The sequence below is a fragment of the Macrobrachium nipponense genome, chromosome 17, assembly GCF_015104395.2.
Source record: "Macrobrachium nipponense isolate FS-2020 chromosome 17, ASM1510439v2, whole genome shotgun sequence".
Taxonomy (NCBI): Eukaryota; Metazoa; Arthropoda; class Malacostraca; order Decapoda; family Palaemonidae; genus Macrobrachium; species Macrobrachium nipponense.
The window spans coordinates 40,433,578-40,456,184 of NC_087210.1; the positions used below are offsets into that span (position 1 = coordinate 40,433,578).

The window sequence follows — 22,607 nt, forward strand, 5'->3', positions numbered from 1 at the left end:
TTCATTTGCTGTTTATGAACTTTACTAACTTAACTAGAAGATAGGGTAAAGTTTGGCTACTGTAATTTGGTCTCTCTTGTAAAATTGGATTATTGTAAGAAGAATTATTGTAACTTGAACACTACCTGTAGAACACTACCTGTACACTGTATAAAACCTCATTATATCTTTACATGCTCTTTCTATTATGTTTTTATACAATGTGTTTATAAACGTATTTTCCTTATTTAACATGAAATATTAAAATATGGGGTGGTATTTTGAGGGTTGGAATGGATTAAGGGCATTTTAAGAATCTTCAATGGTGAAACTGATTTGATGTGCGAGCAAATTAAGCATAGCTCATCAATAAATTTTTCCCCGGAAGTGTACAGATGACATGGAAGTTATTTTCGGGTGTGTGTGTCAATCATAGTAAACGTAGTTGATGCCATTGGGTCAACAGATGATAAATCTTGATGAAAACGCAAACCTGACACCGCTAGCTTCCTTAGCTACGATACTAAACGTCAACATAAGTAGGTTGGAAAGTATGAAAATTGTACTCTGTAAAAAATTAGCATTTTTTTTTTTTTAATGAATTACAGTACAGCAAACAAATTCATAGCAAAATTATGACTTCCTCATGAAAAATCAAACATTTCTAAACAATTTAGATATAAAACAAACTCCCCAAACCCAATAATTATATTTTTCATGACTAATTCCAAAAAATATCCAAGATTTTCTTAAAAATTTCACGTTCATTACAATATTTTTATTATTTATAAGCCTCATAAAGATGTTCTGATTGCTTTATTAAATACATCAATCATTTGCCTAACATAACACTAACCAGAAGCGTATATTAGTTATAGTTCGTACGTACCAAATTTTACCAAAAAACTTTTCCATGCGAGTGTTCTTTTTGGCCTGGGGGGAAAAGTCATGTACCTTATACCCTTATATTTTCAGCCGGTGCGAAAGAGGGTTAAACTCGTAGGTCAAGGTACCACTGTATATGTATGTATGTATGTGTAAATATGTAACTATATATATATATATAATATTATATATATATATATATATATATATTATATATTAAATAGCATATAGTTTTACACTAAAAAAAAAAAAAAATAAAAATAAATAAAGATGATATACTTCTGAGTAATGACATTCTGGGACAGCATCACAATGCCTATCACCTCTACATTGGCTATTGCCACATCATCTTGATTGTAGGTATTTATGGCTTTCTTAATAAGGAATACTGAGAAATACATTTTAAATAAATTTTGTATTTTTCATAGCTAACAAACCCTCAGTCTTAACAATAGGATAATCTTGCACTATCTGGAAACCAGTTAAAAACAATCAGAGATTGTAAAGCAAGGAATCTGTGGCATCTGGCAACTCTTGTGTATGCGAGGTGGGAGCTGGTCGTCGACCAAGCACAGTATCTTGTGACGTATTAGTCTTTCTTTGACCGCTTGGAGAGAAGTCGCTTTTCCTCTCTTTCCAAGCCGGTTGCTTTGTTTCCCCGTGTTTCTTTGTGTTTGATTGTGTTTATCATGGAGTCCTCCAAGTCTTCATGGACTCGTCAATGCATGTGCCCAAGCATTCAAGGTTTTCCGCGCTCCAGGTTTTTTGCTGCTACCATTACAGATACCCATATGACAATGCAGTAGGTGCCGATCTAATTTTCGTACTGGCCTATGTCACAGTGCAAGATGTTTTACAAGAGGGAGCATCGCTGAGTTTCTACTCGTCCTTCTTGAGAGGGTTCTTCTCGTTTGGAGGATTCAGCTTCCCCCTTCCAGAAGTGCTCCCCCTACTTCAGTTGTACTGCTGTCTCCTTCCTTTCCTTTCAGATTCATTGTTGAGCGGGAGTAGCACAGATGAGATTATGTTTTATGTAGCCCCCTCTCCCTTGGGATCTAAATGATCTTCCTGAGAGGGAGGAGGCTACACCATCTGTTTTATTTATTTCAGATTCATCTGTTTGGGCATCGCTAAGCCACTCTACTATGATGTTATTGCTACCTCTCGCTGAGCCATCAGAGGCATTGTTTCAAGCCATGTTTGAGAGGCTGGGATCTTGGTTTTTAGGGAGAGGTATTCTGCTCTCTCTGGGAAGAAGAGTCACAGAAGGAGTGATTCTTCCCCTCCACCTTCGAGCAAAAGACATTGGGGGGGGGATTCACCCTATCTCCTTCTTCGTCTCTTTCTCCTCGCCTTAAGAGTCATACATTGGAGATTTCAGGACTTTGTGGCTGGAGACTATCAAGTATCTCCTCCAAGCGAGGTGTGTTTCTCAACAGGCTGTGGGACGGATGTCCAGTTATCTCGGGAAATCCTCGTCGGCAGTTTACCTGGGGAAATGGGCAGTCTACAGTGATTGGTGTTGTTGATGGGGTTTCTCTCCACTCAAGAGCTTCTGTTCAGCGAAAGGCACTTTTTTTTTTTTTTCTCAGGGATGAGAAAGATCTTTCTGTTCCAGCTATCAGAAGCTGAAAAGGAGCCTTGGGTTTGGTGTTGCGTTTGAAAGGCGTAGACATTCTTCATCTGGGAAATCTCCTTGTTGTTGTAGAGTTTCGAGCAGTTTGTTCTCCAAGGGAACTCAAGCTCCAGTGTTGGATCTTTCTCTTGTCTTGAGAAGTCCCACTAAAGCTCCTTTTGAGGCCCCCATGTCTATCATCAGATCTGACTCTAAAAACAGTTTTCCTGTTGGCCTTGGCTTCTTCGAAAGAGCTGGGGAGCTTCATGGCCCGAGTTATGATGTTAAGCACACCAGGGGTTGGAGGTCTGTGGCTTTTGTGGCTAAGACCCAGAATTCCTCGGTGCACAATGACAGATTCGCCTCATTTTCCATTCATATTGTCAGACCACTATGATGCTATATGAAAGGGACTTGTCACCTTAGACCTAGCCTGCTGGGTGTGAGGCTGGATTTTCCCAATTAATCATAAAACCTTTTGACAGTAATAGTCTGTTGACCACTGCTCTTAGGTTTTTCAAGCACATTTTTCTGGTCTAGCTAGGCTATTAGTTATATTCCTGATTTCTCAAAAACAACTAATGTTCTTAATTTGGTAAAATTTCTTTGGGCAATATTTAGTTCAAAGGGTATGACTTTGAACCTAGTTTTTTTTCTTTTTCTTTCTTTTTTTGGGGGATTGGATGTACTAGGGCAACAGTAGTTTATATACATATATATATATATATATATATATATATATATATATATATATATATATATATATAATTACTAAACAATGGCTGCTTCAATGTTGATAGGTCTAGGATCACTCTTTGTTTGGAGGAATCCTTCTTGGGGACACTTGAAGAAATGTGCTTGGTGGTGAATATATGCACACTTCGTTATGGCTCCCAGCAACAGGGGCTTCCTACACATAACCTTCCAGGGAGGTGTCCAATTTTTGGCAGATTTTACAGGAGGTGGGGGGATGAGTTTCCACCCCAGCCCACTTAAAAATAAAGCTGTCCCCCAAGGGGAAAGACTTCCATTGTCTGTGGTGTCATCGACATTGACCTCCAACCATACCATTCTTATTGATATCCATCTCTTCCTCTGCCTTTACCTTGATAGGCATTCCAGGTGTTGCTTTTCTTTTACCTATAAGGTCTTTGAACCTTGTGAAAAAGATTTCCTTGATGTTGTCCCTTCTGACCTGCTACCTGTCTTTTAGGAAAATACTCTGTACAATTCTGTTGGTGGGCTTGCTGGTCAATTTTTTATTCACAACAGACTCTTCAAACAGGTCCTTACAGAAGGAGCCCTTCAGTGTTACCATTTGCAACTTTTATGCACCAGTCTAAAAGGTCATAGAATGCTTGCTTATAGGGTTCTCATAAGACTTTTGGCCACCACAGCAAAAATTGTTCTGGAAAATGTTTGGAAGCCTTTTGGTGGTGACTTCCAGCAAGGTAATATAGAGGTTATATGAACGAGTGGATCCTAGTATGAAATTCTGCTGAATGTGAAGGGACAGAAAGCTAGGGCTACTTAGCGCAACTTGGGTCCTGGTAAAACGGTGTCTTCTGTCTTCTATAGCTTTGAATGTTATAGACACAGGTAAGAAAAATGTTTATGTTAGTGGCCTTTCACATGTACACCTTTGATTTTTCTCTCATTAATTAGATATTTACTATAAGTAGAGAAAATGCGCACTCAGGCGTCTAACCAAGGATTATTAGTATCACAGGATGAGTATTGGAGCTCCTATCATGATTTGATCTGAAGTATTGTATTCCGAGCTGACCATTTAGTGGTCTCCAGTTGGAATTCCAACATTAGACCTTGTTTGGGCAGCATTTGCATCCCCTCTCACTTTTGCGTAACAGGATGCAGTACTTTTATACTATGGAGTATACTTCACTGAACTAAATTCCTTTTAGGAATCATGCATCATGTCTCTCATGTATTGACATTCTGTAGCAAGGACTTTTAAATGTTATTCATAATTTCCTTATGGAATTGAACAAACGCTGCAAACCGCGTATCCCTGTTGGAGGAAGCTTGCACAATTTGACTGAACTTCAACAACTGAACTGTAACTGCTTCTCTTCTTACTAAGGAGAAGAAGTCCTGGGTAAGTTACAATACCCCTCTGAAAATACTATAGTAATTTCAGTCAGTTAGCTGGATCTAGTATTCCTTTTCATGGAAAGATCCACTATAGTGTCAATAGCCGCATGAGCATTACAGAATTCCTTGAAGGTTTCTCCCATGGTTAGCTGAATAAAAGTTGTGTCCCTGATCCTTCTGGGTTCAGTAGGGCCATTTTAGCAGCAATGCCCACTTCATATTCCATAGAAAGAATGTCGCCCCAATGTAAAGATTCCTCTATTTCCTTTGTGGAGTTAACCTGGGAGGTAATGGGGATTGGTGTTACTGGGTTTTGGCCCAAACAAATCTTGTTCTGAGAAAGGGTTCAATATTTGCTGTCGGAGTTCTGCTAGAAAGCTATAATCTCCCCCTTCCTTAGCCCTACTCAACACAAGGACTCACCGAGACAGCTTAAAATGAGCTGTTTCCTTTGTAAACTTTGCTTCCAGTAGCATGCTACATGTTTCATACATATATGTAACCAAGCAAATTGTCCTTGTTTTTTACAGGGACTAAGCTCATGGCAGGTGGTATGGGCTGTACCCACTGGCAAAAAGTGAAGAGCAATTTGCTACAGAACACCTGAACCGAGGGTCCAGGATAATGGCATCCCTGTAGTAATATAAAGTAAGTTGTTATTAGAAGCTAGTTAGTATTATTTGGTTTATGAGGGACACCTCTGTAGTTCCTCATATGGTTTCCATATTTGTAATCAATTCTATTAGAAATTATGTTATCTCTGAGGTTTAAGTTAGTTTTGACAGCCATATAGCTGTAAGTCCTTTTGCACTGGCCAAGTGAAACTTAAATTAAAACGGTCATATCATTCCGACTAATCTTCTATGAAGTAATTTTAGTTAGCCCAAGCTACTGTTTTGCATATATGGCTTTAGGTTAATGCTTATAGAATAATGTACATCAAACTAGGAATTGAGAATTTCTTAAGAGGATTCCTGTTCAACCTATTCCAGGTTACAGCTTATTATAGGCTTATTAAACCATACAGCATCCTTTTTTAATCTAGTTTTCTGTGGCCGTGACCATCCTTATCTAATATTTTGCAACTGCTGTTTTTTAGGCTACTGATAGGATATTCCCTTAGAAAGGGGGTTCCTACTTAATATGGTTAGGCTACAGACTGTTCTGGGTTTTCAGCACCTTTAATGATATGAGCTACATATGAACTATGCTACTATGCAAGAAATGCTGGCTATTCACACACACTAAATCATTGTTCCACAATTTAAGCAAACATTTTTAACTTGAAATTATGCACTTAGCTTTCAACTTAAATATTTGTTTTCATGAGAGTTGGCAATGAAATCACTGCAACGAAGATCTTTAACCATGGAGCGCTGGTTTCAGTACACTTTACAGTCGACCAGAAAAGTAATGGCGTCTTAGTCGGTTTTTGGTCGTATGAAAACAATATGTATGTTTGTTTGTTTGTATGGTGTTTTTACGTTGCATGGAACCAGTGGTTATTCAGCAATGGGACCAACGGCTTTACGTGACTTCCGAACCAAGTCGAGAGTGAACTTCTATCACCAGAAATACACATCTCTCACTCCTCAATGGAATGGCCGAGAAAACAATGTGAGTGCGCATTATGCACATGACCACTTCTTACAATTACTGACGTAAGTAAACTTAGTTCAGCATTTACTGAGGATAAGAGAAAGTGCCCTCTTATCCTGAGTCTTATCACATGTTATAATGTTCATCATTACAACACAATATTAACTAAAAGAGAATTCTGACACTAGTCAGGTCACCATGGAGCTTTGGATAGATCATGGAAAAGGTAACTCTGAGGCCAAGACAGGGACTAAACTATAAAAAGCTAGTAACAGCCTATTTGACTTATAGAAATATATTAATGGTGATAGAACCATGATTGGCTGCAGGTAAACAAATGTAAGATCATCTACCTACCACACTGTGTCATTTGCAACAGAAAACAAAGACGGTTGCTTCCATTTTCATAGTGTATATCTTGTTACAAATATGAGAAAAGGTGGATAATTGGCTAAGCATGAAATTTTCAGTTGAGTGTGAGGGTTGTTTATATGTGTATTAAGTGTTAAGGTTATGTGGTACTAATAATGCACAAGAAGTACTGGTTACAGGACTGCAGTTTTACACATGTACAATTCTTGCCCTCATCTGAATTTTGAAATATCTGACAAGGGCTTGGCTCTTTTAATCCAGGTAATAAAGATATTACCATATTATTAATAACAGCATATATGCTTTTTTTAATACTGTAGTGAAAATTACTGAATTTACATTTCGTCTTAGTTCATCTGTATATGAAATTTAAACAGAACTTCTCTCACCAATTATATGTCTTTTTATTCTCCATTTTGTATCATTTTATCCAAGTTTTGATTAGAAAATGTTATTACTGTAACATCAATCACATATGTAAAATTGTTACCCACACTGCCCTCTAGTTTCTAAATATACATTACAGATGATGCATAACCTAAGCTCAAAAAGTAAACATCTTTTGGAAGATGCAAGCTTTAAATCAATTTCATATAAATAAACTTGTAATAAAACAGTTCCAATTGGTCCTGCACACAAGCAAAGGCTTAGATGAAATGTTTAATACATACCAAATTGCATTATAAAACTGTAGCCACTTGCTTAGTATGAAATCAGCAGACAAATGCTCAATCAAACTCCCATGCTGTGCATACAATCATTTTTTTCATATTTTAATACTCCTACCTATATTGCTGCATCCATTACTGAACCTAACAGCTTACCCTCTTCAAAACTTACAAGGATTTAATGCTATATGACAAGAATGAGAAGATCATATGAGACTACTCAGCTGGTTCTAAAGTTACTTAACAGAAGGCCAAACCCTTGAACTATCCACTAAGTTCAGGTCTCAGAATACTCCAGTGTTTATAATTAGTTTCACTTTACATTACATGTCAATTATTTTAAGAACAATAATGTTAAAATCTGAGCTACCACTAGGATAATGATATAGTTTTCTTCTTACCTGGTCTGGTTTGTATCCTTTACTAGTACATCGCTCAACAACTTCAGCAAGTTTTACAACTTTACGGTCTCCGGCAAGCTCACGAATGAGAGAAAAGATCTTGTCTGTAACAGTCTGGGCTCTGAAGTAAAGAAAAACATTAGATAATGAATGTGTGAACAAAAGTGTCTTATAAGAAATGAACATCTCAATAACACTATTTTTCCTAGGTATACAAACCAAGAACCTTTCATGCAGGAATATCTTTCAACACAATCTGGAAAATGTCATGACTTGTTAACAAGGTAGTTAAACAGTTGGTTAACAGGTGAAGTTGGGGAAGTATCCTTCACTCATTTTCTGTCTCACTCACTTTTCCTTTGGTCACAAGGACGAACATAAAGTGTTCTAGTGTGCATACCTAAGAAAAATACCAATTACAAATGTTTTTCATATGGGAATACATATGAAAAGAATGTCAGAATAAAGTAATTAGCACAATTATCAGGATCAATGCTTTGCGGCTGCAGGAGAATGTTGGTAACACTGGAAAAGGGTTTTGGGGTGGTAGAGGCCTTGAGAAGTTTCCAAGTTGGGGCCATGGGCTAGACTGCTGGGCACCACAGAAGAAGAGTACATGCTAGATTCTGTTTTTTGTGGTTATGCTTTGATTTTTTTTCTTTATATTTTGATTGTATTTTCTCATATTTTATTTTTACAACCCAAAAGATAAACAATTGTGTGCATAAAGCATGTACGTGGGCATACACTCATTCGCTGATGTCATGAACTTGCAAAAGCTTGTTTTGTCTTATTTTTACATGAACGATTTATTCATTTTTACCAAAGGATATGTACACTGCTTTACTGCAACTTTAAGGACTTGGTCACCCCAAAAATAAATAATAAAAAAAGTACTTTACTTAGCAACCTAACATTCTATAATTGTTATCACTACCAACTTTATGTTAGCATAAGAACACAATACAGTAATACCTCGACATAAGAGTGCTCCTATGGAGGAGTCATGGTGTTCCATTTGACAACGTGTGTGTGTGTGACAGAGAGAGAGAGAGAGAGAGAGAGAGAGAAATTGGTGGTTGGATGGGATGGTTAACAACTGTTGGTGAGTTCTGGGTTGTCTGCTGGTGCTGTTGGAGATCAGAGTTCTGTGTTTTGAGTGAGTTTTTAGGCAGTCTTTAGACAGAAGCTGTGAGGGACAGTAGTGTGGGCAGCAGACTGGTGAACGCATCGAAATTCGTTTGGGTTGTGTTCTGTTGATTTATTGTTAGTTTTTGTTAAGTTTGATGTTGTTAGTGGGTGTGTGTGTTGCCTTTTTGTGTTAGTAATTGTTTGTGTATTGGTCCTGTGTTGTGGCTGAGTTCCTTGTTTGCTGGGTTGTGGTTGTTCCTTGGTTGTTGTTGTTACAGTTGTGGTTTTTGTTTTTTGTCTTGTGGTTGTTAGTGTTCCAGTGACCTCGACCAGCAGACAGCACAGCATAACCTGGAGTATCTGCAGTTGGGTGAGTACATGTGTGTGTGTGTGTGTCTGTGTTTGTATAGGTCAATTGTCCTGCATGAATTCTGTAGTGTAAAGAGGAAAGTGTGACTGAGGGTGGGTTTGGCAGCTGGAGTGATTAGGTTTATGTGAGAGAGAGAGAGAGAGAGAGAGAGAGAGAGAGAGAGAGAGAGAGAGAGAGAGAGAGAGAGAGAGAGAATTTACCCGCTTGTTTTTTAAGCTTGTGATCCCGCCACACTCCAACATACAAGCCAGCCTCCAAGCAAAATTTTGCATTGGGATAAGAGCACGCTTACAGATGCTAACGTGGTCATCAACTTCCGTACACATTTGCGTTGTGTTTGCGTTATTTACATGATTTTCACATTATTTGTGAACTTTCTTTGTAATAAATGATGGGTCCTAAGAAAGGGTGATGTAAGTTGGCAGTGAGAAGAAAAAACACATGATGACGATGGAGATAAAGCATGAAATTATCAAGAAACATGAGCGTGGTGTCTGCGTGAGTGAGTTGGGACGTGGTTATGAGCAGAGTACAGCAATGATATATACAGTGGACCCCCATGTTCGCGGATTTCTCTCGGGAACGTTTCCCCACATTATTCGCAGAAAATTCATGGTATTTTTCTATGAGAAGTATCCACAAATTCCTGGTTTTTTAAAAATCAATTTCATCATAAAATACACTGTTTGTGATAAAACTATTAAAAAACCATGTATATATATTTTTTAGTGGAGTTTTCTTGAGTTTTCAATAACAAAATAGGCTGTTTTTAGCATTTTCATAGGGGTTCCAAACATTCGCGGGTTCTAACTATTCACGGGGGTCTGGTACGCATCCCCCGCAAATACGGGGGGGGACCACTGTACACTCCTCAAACAACCCTATCGTCTGTCTCATATCACAGTAATCATTTATTATGTCATTTCGTGTGCACAGTACATATAGAATTAAAAACGTTTTTTCCACTGTTATGATCATTGATTTGGTTGTTTTTAGAGGGCTGGAGCAGATAAAATTTTTGTCAGTTATTTTATACGAAAAAAATGGAATTGAGATACGAGCAAATTGACTTATGAGCTCGGTCCAGGAACAAATTATAATAATTTCTCAAAGTATTACCGTATGTATGTTTGTCGTCACAAGCGCATTCTTATTTCTCATCCTAGATTCCCCTGCTTTTGCATGTAAATACTCAAATATCATACAAAAAACATATAGTTTTGTTTTTCCAAAATTCTCAAATAGATCAAGGTATAAATAGATAAATAGATCGATAACTGACGTTTCACTGACATCCCCCTTTTTTCAATAAAATTCCCTCTAGCGATATTAATCATTTTATCAAAAAAAGCTCAACTACACAAAAAAGGCACAACAAATATGCGTTAAAATGAGTAGTTTCAAGATGATCCAATAATTATTCGAATTTTAGCAAATATTTGAAACCGTAAAACATATGTTTTGAGTAATTGTACTTTAAAGTTTTTAGTAATATGTTGGAACTCTAGGTACACCATACTGTGGTTATTAACTTATGATTGGTATAATTTTTACATACAACATTCCAAACACTTATATATCGATATTAGACTCAATTATTATTTGTTTATTGTAATGTTTAATAGAAATTATCACTATTTACTTACTTTAATATCTTGTTGAATGTTGATATCATCAACGTATATTTCTCTCTTTCACGCCTTTTTATTGGCCTTTCAGCCTCACTGCTGGGGTGTCATGACAAAGTCAATTCATTGAAAAGGGTTTTGTTTTACCAGCACTGGGCACCTTCCCTCTTCTCATTGACATTGCTTACCAAAGAAGTGCCTCTGTTGGCGTGTTGGCCATGTGTGGCTGTTGGGTATCTCACAGCCTTGGCTGAGTGGAGGGGTGTACAGATGCCAGATATCACCAGATTTTTAGGCATAAAATGAAAGTAAAATACCAAAAATATAGGCAGAAATGAACTGTATTTCAGACTGCGTAAGGTTTATTCTCACACTCGGCCCTTTAAAAGGGTTACACCCATGTCCCTTTAAAGCCACGTGAGACACGGAAAAAGCAGCAGAATGTTTAAATGAACTTCGCACTATTTTTGGATAGGTATAGAATATGAATCGGTAAAAAACTCAAATTCAATTTTTAAAAATAATAATGGCTTCCCAGATAGTGACTGTGTCCATGAAATAAATCAAGCACAAAGAAATTACTGTAACTTTAATGAAATAAATCAAGCACCAAGGAAAAAAGATACAGTATACAGTTGACTCCCACAAGATCTGGTTCAGCATTTGCAGTTTTTTCCTGTGAAACATGTCTACAAGTGTATCACAGGAAAATTCACTTAGTCACAGATTTTTTTGTAGAGCAATATTCACTAATTACTGTATTTCAATTTTATTTTTCTGACCAAATACATTTTATGATAAAAAATTACTTACTATTTTTTAAATATTAATTATGTGCCAATGATTTGGAGAAATTGGGCAGGAGAGGTTCCAATGCTTCAATATATCTCATATCTGTAGTATAAGATGACTTCTAAATTACAAAACCAAAAAAATTTTTTTGGGAGAAAAGTGATTTGAAAAAACTAAACAGTACAACTATAATCATAATTTGGTGACTTAAACAGAGGTTGCTCTGCTTGTTGTATCCAATAACAGTATTATTATTATACTGTTACTGTATTACAGAATATAAACATTGTCATGCACATCATTTGCATTTGATATTGTTTACATTCTAAAAATCATGGCTGATTTGATATTATCGATATCTTCATTGCCATTATTTGTTAGAAGAGATATCATTCGTAGATATCTTTCATTGTAAATTAATGAAGCTTGGTTGAAAGCTTGCACATATTACTTCATTGTATAAGCATGAGGTGCGATTTCTCCAGTTACGAACATCACTTCCGCCTGGCCATTACACATTTTATTCAGCCTCGGCTGTAACCTGCAGCTTTAATTTACTAGTATTCTTTCTTGAGGTCTCCAGTGCCTAAGGATGAACAAAAATTTATTTTATTTTTACTTATGGAAGCCACCATTGAGAATTGGCAGGGTTTAACAATGAGAATTGGCAGGGTTTAACAACTTGACAATTTTAATAACAGCAATCAGCTGTTTCTCAATACGGTTGTTTATGTCAATACACGTCTACAATAATCGCTTCATCCAGAATTCTAAAAAACGGAATTTTTTAGTGGAGGAGTATCATTAGTATTACAGTCAATGAAAGAGCGAGAGAGATTGACTATTGCCTTGGTTAGGTTGTTACACTGATAGATATCCACTTCCAAAGGCAAATAATAGTTGTATTGATTAAGTTTTACTGATATCATCACTGTCTTTAGTTGCCGAATGGAACTTAATTAAGAGATACACTTCTTTCATAAATTATCAAAGCTGGGTTTAACAAAGCCGATTCTATATCATGTTTTTCATACAGACGGTTGCCTAAAAGGGAGGCCATTGTTTTGTCGCCATTCTCAAACAACCACTAACAATAGTGACCCCCCCCCCCCCCCCCCTCCCTGGAATTTCTCTCTGGAACATAACCCTATCATTCATGGAAAATTTGCTTATTCTATGAGAAATATCCACAAATCCCCCCCCCCCCCCCCCCCCCCCCCTTTTTTCTATTTTTAGCACCTTCATCATAAAATGCACTTTTTGCAATAAAACTATTAAAAGAAGCAGGGTATAAACAATGTTCAGTGGTTTTTTTCTCAAGTTTTAGCTAATAAAACAGGGTTTTAAGCTTATTATAGGGGTTTGAACGAGGTGTGTATGTGTGTGTTGGTACCCATCCCACGGTAATACAGGGGGAACACTGCGCTATAATGAACAATAATTATCATATACAATTATCTTTCATATGACTGAATTGTTCTAAACAGTTACAAAGTTTTATGTGGTGCCTCACTTGATGTTCTTTGCATTTTTGTTATAAAAGAACTGGGGAACATGAAAATAGAAAGGGTCATAAAATCATTTAAAGAATGCCACTAATAGTACTGAATATGATTTGTATGATATAGACAACGAAGCCGAAGTCGACTCAACAGAACCAGATTGGAATTCCTATGATGGTGGCAGATGTGATCAATATTGTGATATGTATGATTAAATGAAAAATGAATATTCTGTTATCCTAAATGTTGTTACTACCATAATTACACTGCCATTGGAATTTGTAAAAGGTTACAGAAAGATAAAGGTTGCTGAGAGCACAAATGTAACTCGATGTTACATTTTCTAAGCTGGGGTTGCATAGACAAAAGTTTGTTTCATTGATTTACAATTATTCGACAAATAGGCTATTTGTTATACAGATATGCCAATAATACATAAGGTAAAAATGTATTTATTACTTTTGTTATTAGTTTATTACATAATGTGAATATTCATGAATGTTGGTGGTTAGGCTATAGCATTAAGGCCGAAGCTAGTCTACCTACACATCTTAGAATTCAAGGTTCGAATTTAAGAACTGTAGTATAAGACGACCCCCAAATTTTAGGGAAGAATTTTAGGATTTAAAGATCATCATCTTATACATGGAAATATATGATAAGTAATTTATCTGGGTGTGATATGGAAAAAAAGAGAAGGCATATAGTACAGGTAGTCCCAGGTTATTGGCAGTGTAGGTTATCGGCGATGGTTTTATGGTGCTTGTATAAAAAAATAAAATAAAATAAAAGAGGGGACTGCCTGTATATTTTTTGGGGGCGTACAAAATTTTCTTGTACCTTGTAATTTCTACTAATTATTCAACCTACATATAAACTAATTTTAGGGAATTTTGATGCCATTGTTTAGAAAAATTTAGCTGCAAAATGAAATAAAACTGAGCAGTTAATCTTGAACCTTGTTGGAGCCATGCCTCTGAACACTTAGTGACTCAGTAGTGTTTGGGAAATATATGGTGAAAGATGTAGTGACAGTAGTGTAAACAAGTAGGAAAATTAGCAATTACAGAATAGCCAGATAAGGCAGGAGAATGAAAACTGGAGAAAACGAAGGAAATAAAGGAATTAGTTAGGGACCAGATGAAGAATAAGATTAAGATCTGGAATTAAGTGAGGAAATGCAATAGACGACAGGAATAGGACATAAAAAATCAACCCCAGACCAAGAGGATGAAGATAGGATTATATTTTAATTTTGTTGGTGCAAAGACGAAGTTTGCCACCTGCTCTTTTTCAGATTCAGTTAAGGTTAGCAGTATAAAAACATCTTTACACTGACATGTGATGGTTACCTGTTGGCCATTGCAGGTCAAGGAGATTGTCCTGCAAGTGAATATTGACATCCTTTAGGAGAGTTATTTGAAATAACTGGTGTTCTACTTCAAGGATGAAGGATGGTTTTATAATTTGTTATATATCAAAATCATTGCAATTTAGTGTACAACACAACGAAAAAATAATTAACTTATTAGCTTTAACTGTTTTGCTCACAGCGCAATTTGTATACAATTATATATGATTTTTTTTTTTTGGCGCTTTCATATATTCCAATATTTATATATGATAATGATATTTTTTTTCATTTCTGATGGTTGCACACTAAACTTCTGGCAATGACAAAAAAGGAGCCAAAAATGAACTTTTAATCTTGAAAATAAAGGGTGCTGTGATTAAGAAAAAAAAAAAAAATTTCCGCTTTGGCACTCACTTGCGAACGCCGCCGGCATACAGGAGACACTTTCGGATATACTGGCTCGGTGTTTAAGGGTTAATATGATACAAAAATATGGGGTGGCATTTTGAGGGTTGGAATGGATTAAAAACATTTCAAGTATTTTCAATGGGGAAAATTGATTTGATGTATGAGTAAACTGAGGTACGAGCTCGCCTTCGAACAAATTAAACTTGTAGGTCAAGGTAACACTGTATATATATATATATATATACATAAACACATGCAATCCCTGTTTATCGACGATCTGGTTTTATGGCGCTTGTTGGTGCCAAAATCCGGTTACCGGTTCCAATAAGCACGCTTTTTGGTCATCAGCAATTTTCACTCAAACTATTGAACAGAATCACTGCCCATAACCCGGGACTGCCGATATCATATAATAACAACTCATATAATTTTATTTTGCCACAGAACCTTGAAATGTTTTCATACACAGTTTGAGTACCAGTGAAGTACATAAATGTTACAATAATGTCATCGCAAGAATGAAACCATTTTCTTTATACAGGCAACCCCCGATTACTTTTGGGATCAGTTACTGACACTTCGGTTTTATATTCATAACTGGAGGTTACCCTCCTTAGGGTTTATAACACTGTTTTCTGGTTATTGCCTTCTTATCCTAAGTGCCGAGAGACACTCATAAAATACAAACAAAATGAATATGCATAATTTCCTTTGCTCTTTAAAAAAATTATGCCTTACTTCCTGTGGTTCATTTCTTGAAGATTGGGATGAAGCTGACTTTCTCCATGTTGCCACATCAGATGAATTCTTCATTTACTCAGTCAGGAAGTCAAAATAAAAATGACATCATTTGGGCTGCAAAGTTGGATGATATCAGCGATGACATGCGCTATCGCCAAGTTGTGAAATTTCCTGAATGTTCGGTAATTTTTCTCTATTTCACAGCCAAACGAATAATGTGGATCATCAAAGAAAAAGGACAGTCACCGAATGGAGAATACTTCAGAAAAACTATGCTTACTGGTGGAGTATTTCCTTTCCTCAAAGATCCTGAAAATGTGTTATCTGTTGAAGAAGTCACATTTTTGCATGATAAGGCACCATATTTCAAGGCTCTTCAGATACAGGAGCTGTTTGTTTGTTTGTTTGTATGGTGTTTTTACGTTGCATGGAACCAGTGGTTATTCAGCAACGGGAGATACAGGAGCTGCTTTGAAACAGTGGTATCGATTTCTTCTCGTCACGTGAATTTCCAGGTAGCTCCCCTGACCTTAATGTGTGTGAAAACATTGGTAGTATATCAAAGGATGACGCTGAAGCATGCACAGTGAACTATGATGGTATATACCAAGCCTTGACGACCTGCGAAGAGAGGTGACCGAGGTGCTCGGGGAAATGGGGTTTGAGTCTCCGCTTTTTTGCGATTTGCTGAAACCATACCCCTCAAGAATGCAGGCTGTGGCGCAGACATATGGAGGCCACACAAAATATTAAATACTGAGAGAAACTTAAATAAATACCTGTCCTGAATTACTTTTGTTTTTGTCCAAATCAATTTTAGTTCATGCTGTGTGTGTGTGTTTAAATTTTGAAACACCCTGTACATTTTGATTTGGTGTTTAACATAATCTATTTTTTTAGAGGTACTCTAGATAGTGTGTACAGTACCTGAACAGCCTACAGTAGTGTACAGCAAAGTCACCATCATCATCGTCATTCAACACTGATCACTGGTGAGCACCCATATGATATAATCTTAATATTTGAACTGATATTTAAGTGTTTTACCATGATAACTTAAGGTATAGTTGGTGATTGAACTATTAAAATAGGTATTTAGTCATGAAAATACAGTAATTAGTGAATATAGTAGTGTTGCTCTATGCAAAAATCTGCAAAGTGGTGAATTTTCCTTGATACATTCCACAGAAAACTTGCAATTAACTAAAGGTGTGAATGCTAACCTGCAATTTAGCAGGAACAAATGTACTTCCAAATCTACTACTTTCCTGACTAATTGCTCCTAATCCATTCCAAACCATCTCCATCTTAGAAGTCTGAAGACACTTTGGCTCTTAATTAATTACTCTAAAATGCATTTAATAAACTAGTAACAAATTCCATGCTGTTTGGGTTTTGAATACATAAGATGTCATTAAACCACCAACACAGGACAATTTAATTACAGCTGTCACATTAGTTCAATCATATACAATGATTAACCCTTAAACGCCGACTGGACGTATTTTATGTCGACATTTTTTGTCTCTCGGGTGCCGACTGGACATATTTTACGTCGACATGCAAAAGTTTTTTTAAAAATTCGCGGAAAAATACTTTTAGGCCCACCAGCCGAAAACTCTTGAATCACGCGCCTTGGGGGATGCTGGGAGTTCACGGATCAAGGTGTTGTTTTGTTTACAATTGTTACGCAGGCGCGCAAGCGCGAATTTCTTTCTTGCCGCACTAAAAAGTATCTGTGACACATCTCGGAAATTATTTTGTCACTTTGACATCATTTTTGTACCATTTTAAATTAGCCGTTAAATGGAGTATTATATATGGAAATGTGCGCATTTTTATGTAGAATACAACTAAAAAATTCTCGATTGTAGCTTTTATCAGTTTTGAGATATTTTCATATAGATAACGATAAGTGCCAAAATTTCAACCTTCAGTCAACTTTGACTCTACCGAAATGGTCGAAAAACGCAATTGTAAGCTAAAACTCTTATATTTTAGTAATATTCAATCATTTACCTTAATTTTGCAACTAATTGGAAGTATCTAGCACAATATTTCGATTTATGGTGAATTTATGAAAAAACTTTTTCCTTACGTCCGCGCGGTAACTCTTCCGAAAAAACTCATACATGCGATTGTGGTAATGTTTGCACCATTTTAAATTAGCCGTTACATAAAGTTTTATATAAGAAAATGTGTGCAATTTCATGCACAATACAACTAAAAACAACCCATGGTTGTAGCTTTAATCAGTTTTGAAATATTTTTGTATAAAACACGATAAGTGACAAATTTTCAACCTTCAGTCAAATTTGACTCTACCGAAATGGTCAAAAAACGCAATTTTAAGCTAAAACGCTTATACTCTAGTAATATTCAAGCATTTACCTTCATCTTGCAACAAATTGGAAGTCTCTAGCACAATATTTTGATTTATGGTGAATTTATGAAAAAAATAACATTTTCTTTACGTCAACGCGGTAACTCTTCCGAAAAAATCATACGTGCGATTGTGGTAATGTCTGCACCATTTTAAATTAGCCGTTACATAAAGTTTAATATATGAAAATGTGCACAATTTCATGTAGAATACAACAAAAAATAATTGAAGGCTGTAGCTTTTCTCATTTTTGAAATATTTGCATATAAATCACGATAAACAGAAAAAAAACCACGTTCGGTCAACTTTGACTACCGAAATGGTCAAAAAACGCAATTGTAAGCTAAAACTCTTACAGTCTAGTAATATTCAGTCATTTATCTTCATCTTGAAACAAATTCAAAGTCTCTAGCACAATATTTAGATTTATGGTGAATTAAAAAAAAAAAAAACTTTCCTTCCCTCCGCGCGCGGATTCTCCGCCACAAATCTCCGATATGCGTACGTCCCATTCTCGGAATATTTGCTCCATTCATAGAGTTTTATATATGAAAATGTGCGCAATTTTATGTAGAATAAAACGAAAAATAGTTGAAGGTTGTAGCTTTTCTTATTTCTGAAATAATTGCAAATAAATATATATAAAATATTTGACATTCGGTCAACTTTAACTCGTCAGATATGGTCGAAAACTGCATTTGTAAGCTAATATTCTTACAGTATAGTAATATTCAATCATTTGTCTTCAGTTTGAAAGAAATTGGAAGTCTCTAGGACAATATTTAGATTTATGGTGAATTTTTGAAAAAAATATTTGTTTACGTCCGCGCATTACGAATTCATGCATTATTTGGTGATAATATTTTCTCTGTGTTGCTTTTATCGTTTTACAATGTGTTATATACCAAAATGATCGCATTTTAGTGTACATTACAACGAAAAAAACAGAAGTAATTTGTTACCTTTAACCGTTTCGCGCACAGCGCGATTTGAATACAATTATATATGAAACTTGGTTTTTGCACTATCATACATTGCATTATTTATATATAATGATAATTTTTTTCATTTCTGATGGTTGCATACTAAACTTCAGCCAATGACAAAAAAAGAGCCAAAAATGAACTATTAATCTTGAAAACTAAGCGTGCTGTGATTTTTTGAAAAAAAATATTTTTTCTGCTTCCGCGCTCAATCTGAAACACCTCTGGCACACGGGAGACTTTTTTTTTTTTTTTTTTTTTTTTTTTTTTTTTGTTTTTTTTTTTTTTTTTTTACTGCTTCGGCGTTCAAGGGTTAACATAAAAAAATATTAACTTACCTCCCTATTCTCTCATCACTGTGATTCAAGGAATCTTTGCTCATCTCCATCAAACGCATGGCTTCAATTACATCTTCTTTTTCTACCTATAAAAAAAAGTAACATACTGGTATAGGTAAAGGAGGCCATCAAGCTTGCACATGTGTATACAGCTAAACTTTTATATTAAAAATCACTAGAAAAAGAGACTTAAGCAACAAAGTAACAGAAAATTTAGACAATACTTGTCCCTAATTAATGCAAGCAACTTTTAATAGCTTTAAGCAGTTTCATACCAATTTCATGAAAATACATAACAGTCAGATATCAGACAAGAGGAAAAGGGATAAACAGTAACAATTCGGGCCATAGTTACCTAGATGGTTATGTTCCAAAGATACCTACATGACAATAATTATATGAAGAGCATAATTTAAGAAGATTTAAAAACAAATATTTTCTGTTTTGAGACATCTGTCTTCTCTTTGGATTGGATACCACTCCTGAAGATATTTACCTAAACCATTAGTGAACACAAAACCAAATCCTTCCATTTTGCAATCTTACATTTATTGTATACTTTCACTACCCAACTGATGAACGTATTCAGAATTGTTCGTAAGTTAGTTTCTAATATGTAGTGCATAATTTTTTCATGTTTCAGAGTTAACTCATAAGTCATAGATTATATTATTCTCATTGTATTTTTAAACCATGCAGTATTATTAAGTGACTTTAGTTATTAGAATGGTAAGAAAATAAAATCAAGAATAATAAAACACTCAAAGTCTTTTTTCCATCCTTTGAAAGTTATGAACGTGGGAGAGAATTCAACCGGAGCAGTCTGACATTGGAAGTTCACAAAGTAAACAATGCACATTGAATCTATTGACAAAAATACACTGTATGTTTCCTAGGGGAGAAGAAATATCGCAACTGGAATTCATCAAGAGAGTTGGATCGGGAAGATAGAAATTACGAATATTTTACGAGCATACTCTTGAGTGTAAGAATATATGGTAGTTAATCATGAGAATACTATGAATAATCAGGGAAGGGATTAAAGCAACAAGTTCCTGTTCTTTGCAATAATGCTTACTAGCAGAATAGGTGCACAGAGCAGAATTTTAACTTATGGGTGGCCAAAAGGAGCACTCCTAACACTATTTTAACTTGTGACCCTGTCTGTTCCTATCTCTTAATGTTCAAACGTAGGGTGGTGACTGTATATGATAGCAAACTAGGCAAAGTTCTGGAAAAATATGCTAGTATCTCAATATCCAATACTTGGCTACTCAAGTAAAATGTAAGCCCCAAACTTTTTTACTAATTTTATGATATATTTCCATCATATAACATGCACCATAACAATTTTTTGCATATCTTACCATATCTACAAGCCTAAGTCGAGCAAGTGCTGTGGAGAGACGCAGAACTGCAAGTAACGTTCGTGCAGAAGTAAAAGTCATATCTTTGTTATTGCGAGCTTCCTTTCGCAATTCAACATATGCAGAGACAATGTAGTCAGTGAGATTCTCAGGGATGGTTGGATTCTGAAAATAGTTATATTTTTTTATACAAGTTTTTTTGTGCAAATAAAATTATCCAGTATATCTTGGTCCCAAAAGCTTTCAGGCCTATCAGTATTTTGTCTGCCATTTGTAAAGAAGGAGTCTAGATCTAAGGTTTCTCCTGATCACTGATCTAAATTTTCCTAGTATTTGCCTACAACAGTAAGAACCAGTAGTGATTGGGGGGTTATAATGATTCACGATAGTAACAATTTAAAAGTCTGTTGGTAGTAAGACCAAAATCCAGTGGGCGAAGCAAGGCACTTGTACTAAGCATGTGTCATGTTTGGAAATTAAGTACAATTGCCATCAATATTAAATGTTAGAGCCCAATAACCAAGAAACTTACATATCTTGACACTGCCATACAGGATAGGTGAAGTCCGTTACATGGTGGAAAATGATAAATAATCATACTTCCTCTCTGCAATTCCTGAGAAGGCTCAACACCTTCAGCAACCCATGCTCAGATCACACTTCAAAAACCTGCGACACTGCAGAACTATATCTCAAGGACAGAGATCAACAACTTTCTGCTTAATTGTAAGAAAAGAAGACATGACATGAAACCAGAGAAGGAATTAAATTTAATGGCTTCAATCATAGAAAATGATAACTTGAGCTACCTTAACACTGGAGAGAGCCCCATGATTATTGTATCCTAGCATACTGCTCCACATACAAACAATGACTTTTTCTTCTGAAGAATTTCAAATCCACTCTCTGTTTTTAAGAGTAACTTAATCCCAAGGTGGGTCTAATCTGGTTGAATTCATTTTCATGATTCAAGACTTCATAAAAATCTTCCAATCATTAAAGACGATGACGTTCACTGATGGGAAAGGTTATTTTATATAAAGTTAATTGCTTTCCATTTCAGTTTTTATCAACATCTTAATTTCCCTGTATGGCCACATGGGGAGGGATATAATATCAGTAATAAAGAAAAATACACGCCTTCAAAAGTTCCATTCACATTAGCTGGAGGGTCAACAGGTAGAAAGTTGAGTAGCAAGCATGAAACAGCAGGCTGGTGAAGAGGGCATGAGCAGCAGTCCAGACAGCAGGAACAAGATTAGGAGTTCAAGAACCAATTTGAAATTTCATCTAAAACCGTGTTTTCTTACAACATCCATATATGTACATGGACAGCTCCACAGCCAACCATGACACCAAATGCTGAAGCCGTTGATGTAAATGTCAGCAGAAACTCCCCAACAATCTCATGTAGAGCATCCTTTTCAGCATATAGTGAAACAAACTACAGAAGAGAAAATACCTGGTAGCCAGCCATAGCTGGTACAAGGGAGGAGAGTGCTTCTGTCAATGGACATTGCATCACAGAAAGTTTTGACTATTTTGGCATAGCAAAATAGAGCAAACAAAAATTTTAGTCTTGTCATTAACAAAAAATCAAAAATAAGGAGAGAGAGAGAGAGAGAGAGAGAGAGAGAGAGAGCGAGAGGCGGGAGAGAGCTAGCGAGAGGAAGAGGAGGAAGAAAGAGAGAGAGAGACGAGACGAGATAGAGAGAGAGAGAGAGAGAGAGAGCAACTCTTTCGAGGGTGAGGTAAGAGCGACTGTTTTGGTTGTCATTATTCACTTAATCTCTTAGAGGGGAGAGAGGGAGGGCTCTCAGTCATAGAGGGAAAGTACCTAAATAAAAAATATATTTTAAAAACGCTTTTATCATAATGCACTAAAAAGTGATACATAATTTTTTTGGAGACAACACGATTTCTTACAATTAATCATGCTTATGAAAATAAAAGTGTGAGCACCAAACATGAAAGTGCTA

At 35.9% G+C, this 22,607-nt stretch overlaps 1 protein-coding gene across 2 annotated transcripts in view; it reads right to left on the minus strand.

The window, feature by feature from the left end:
- Nucleotides 1-22,607, minus strand: part of LOC135196195 (DNA replication licensing factor mcm7-B-like) — a 167,857-nt gene that overhangs the window by 9,817 nt on the left and 135,433 nt on the right. For both annotated transcript variants that reach the window (XM_064222794.1, XM_064222795.1), the window contains exons 11-13: nucleotides 20,629-20,793; nucleotides 19,262-19,347; nucleotides 7,632-7,752 (exon numbers count right to left, since the gene is read on the minus strand). In XM_064222794.1, coding sequence (XP_064078864.1) covers nucleotides 7,632-7,752; nucleotides 19,262-19,347; nucleotides 20,629-20,793 — 372 coding nt within the window. The remainder of the gene's footprint in view (nucleotides 1-7,631; nucleotides 7,753-19,261; nucleotides 19,348-20,628; nucleotides 20,794-22,607) is intronic.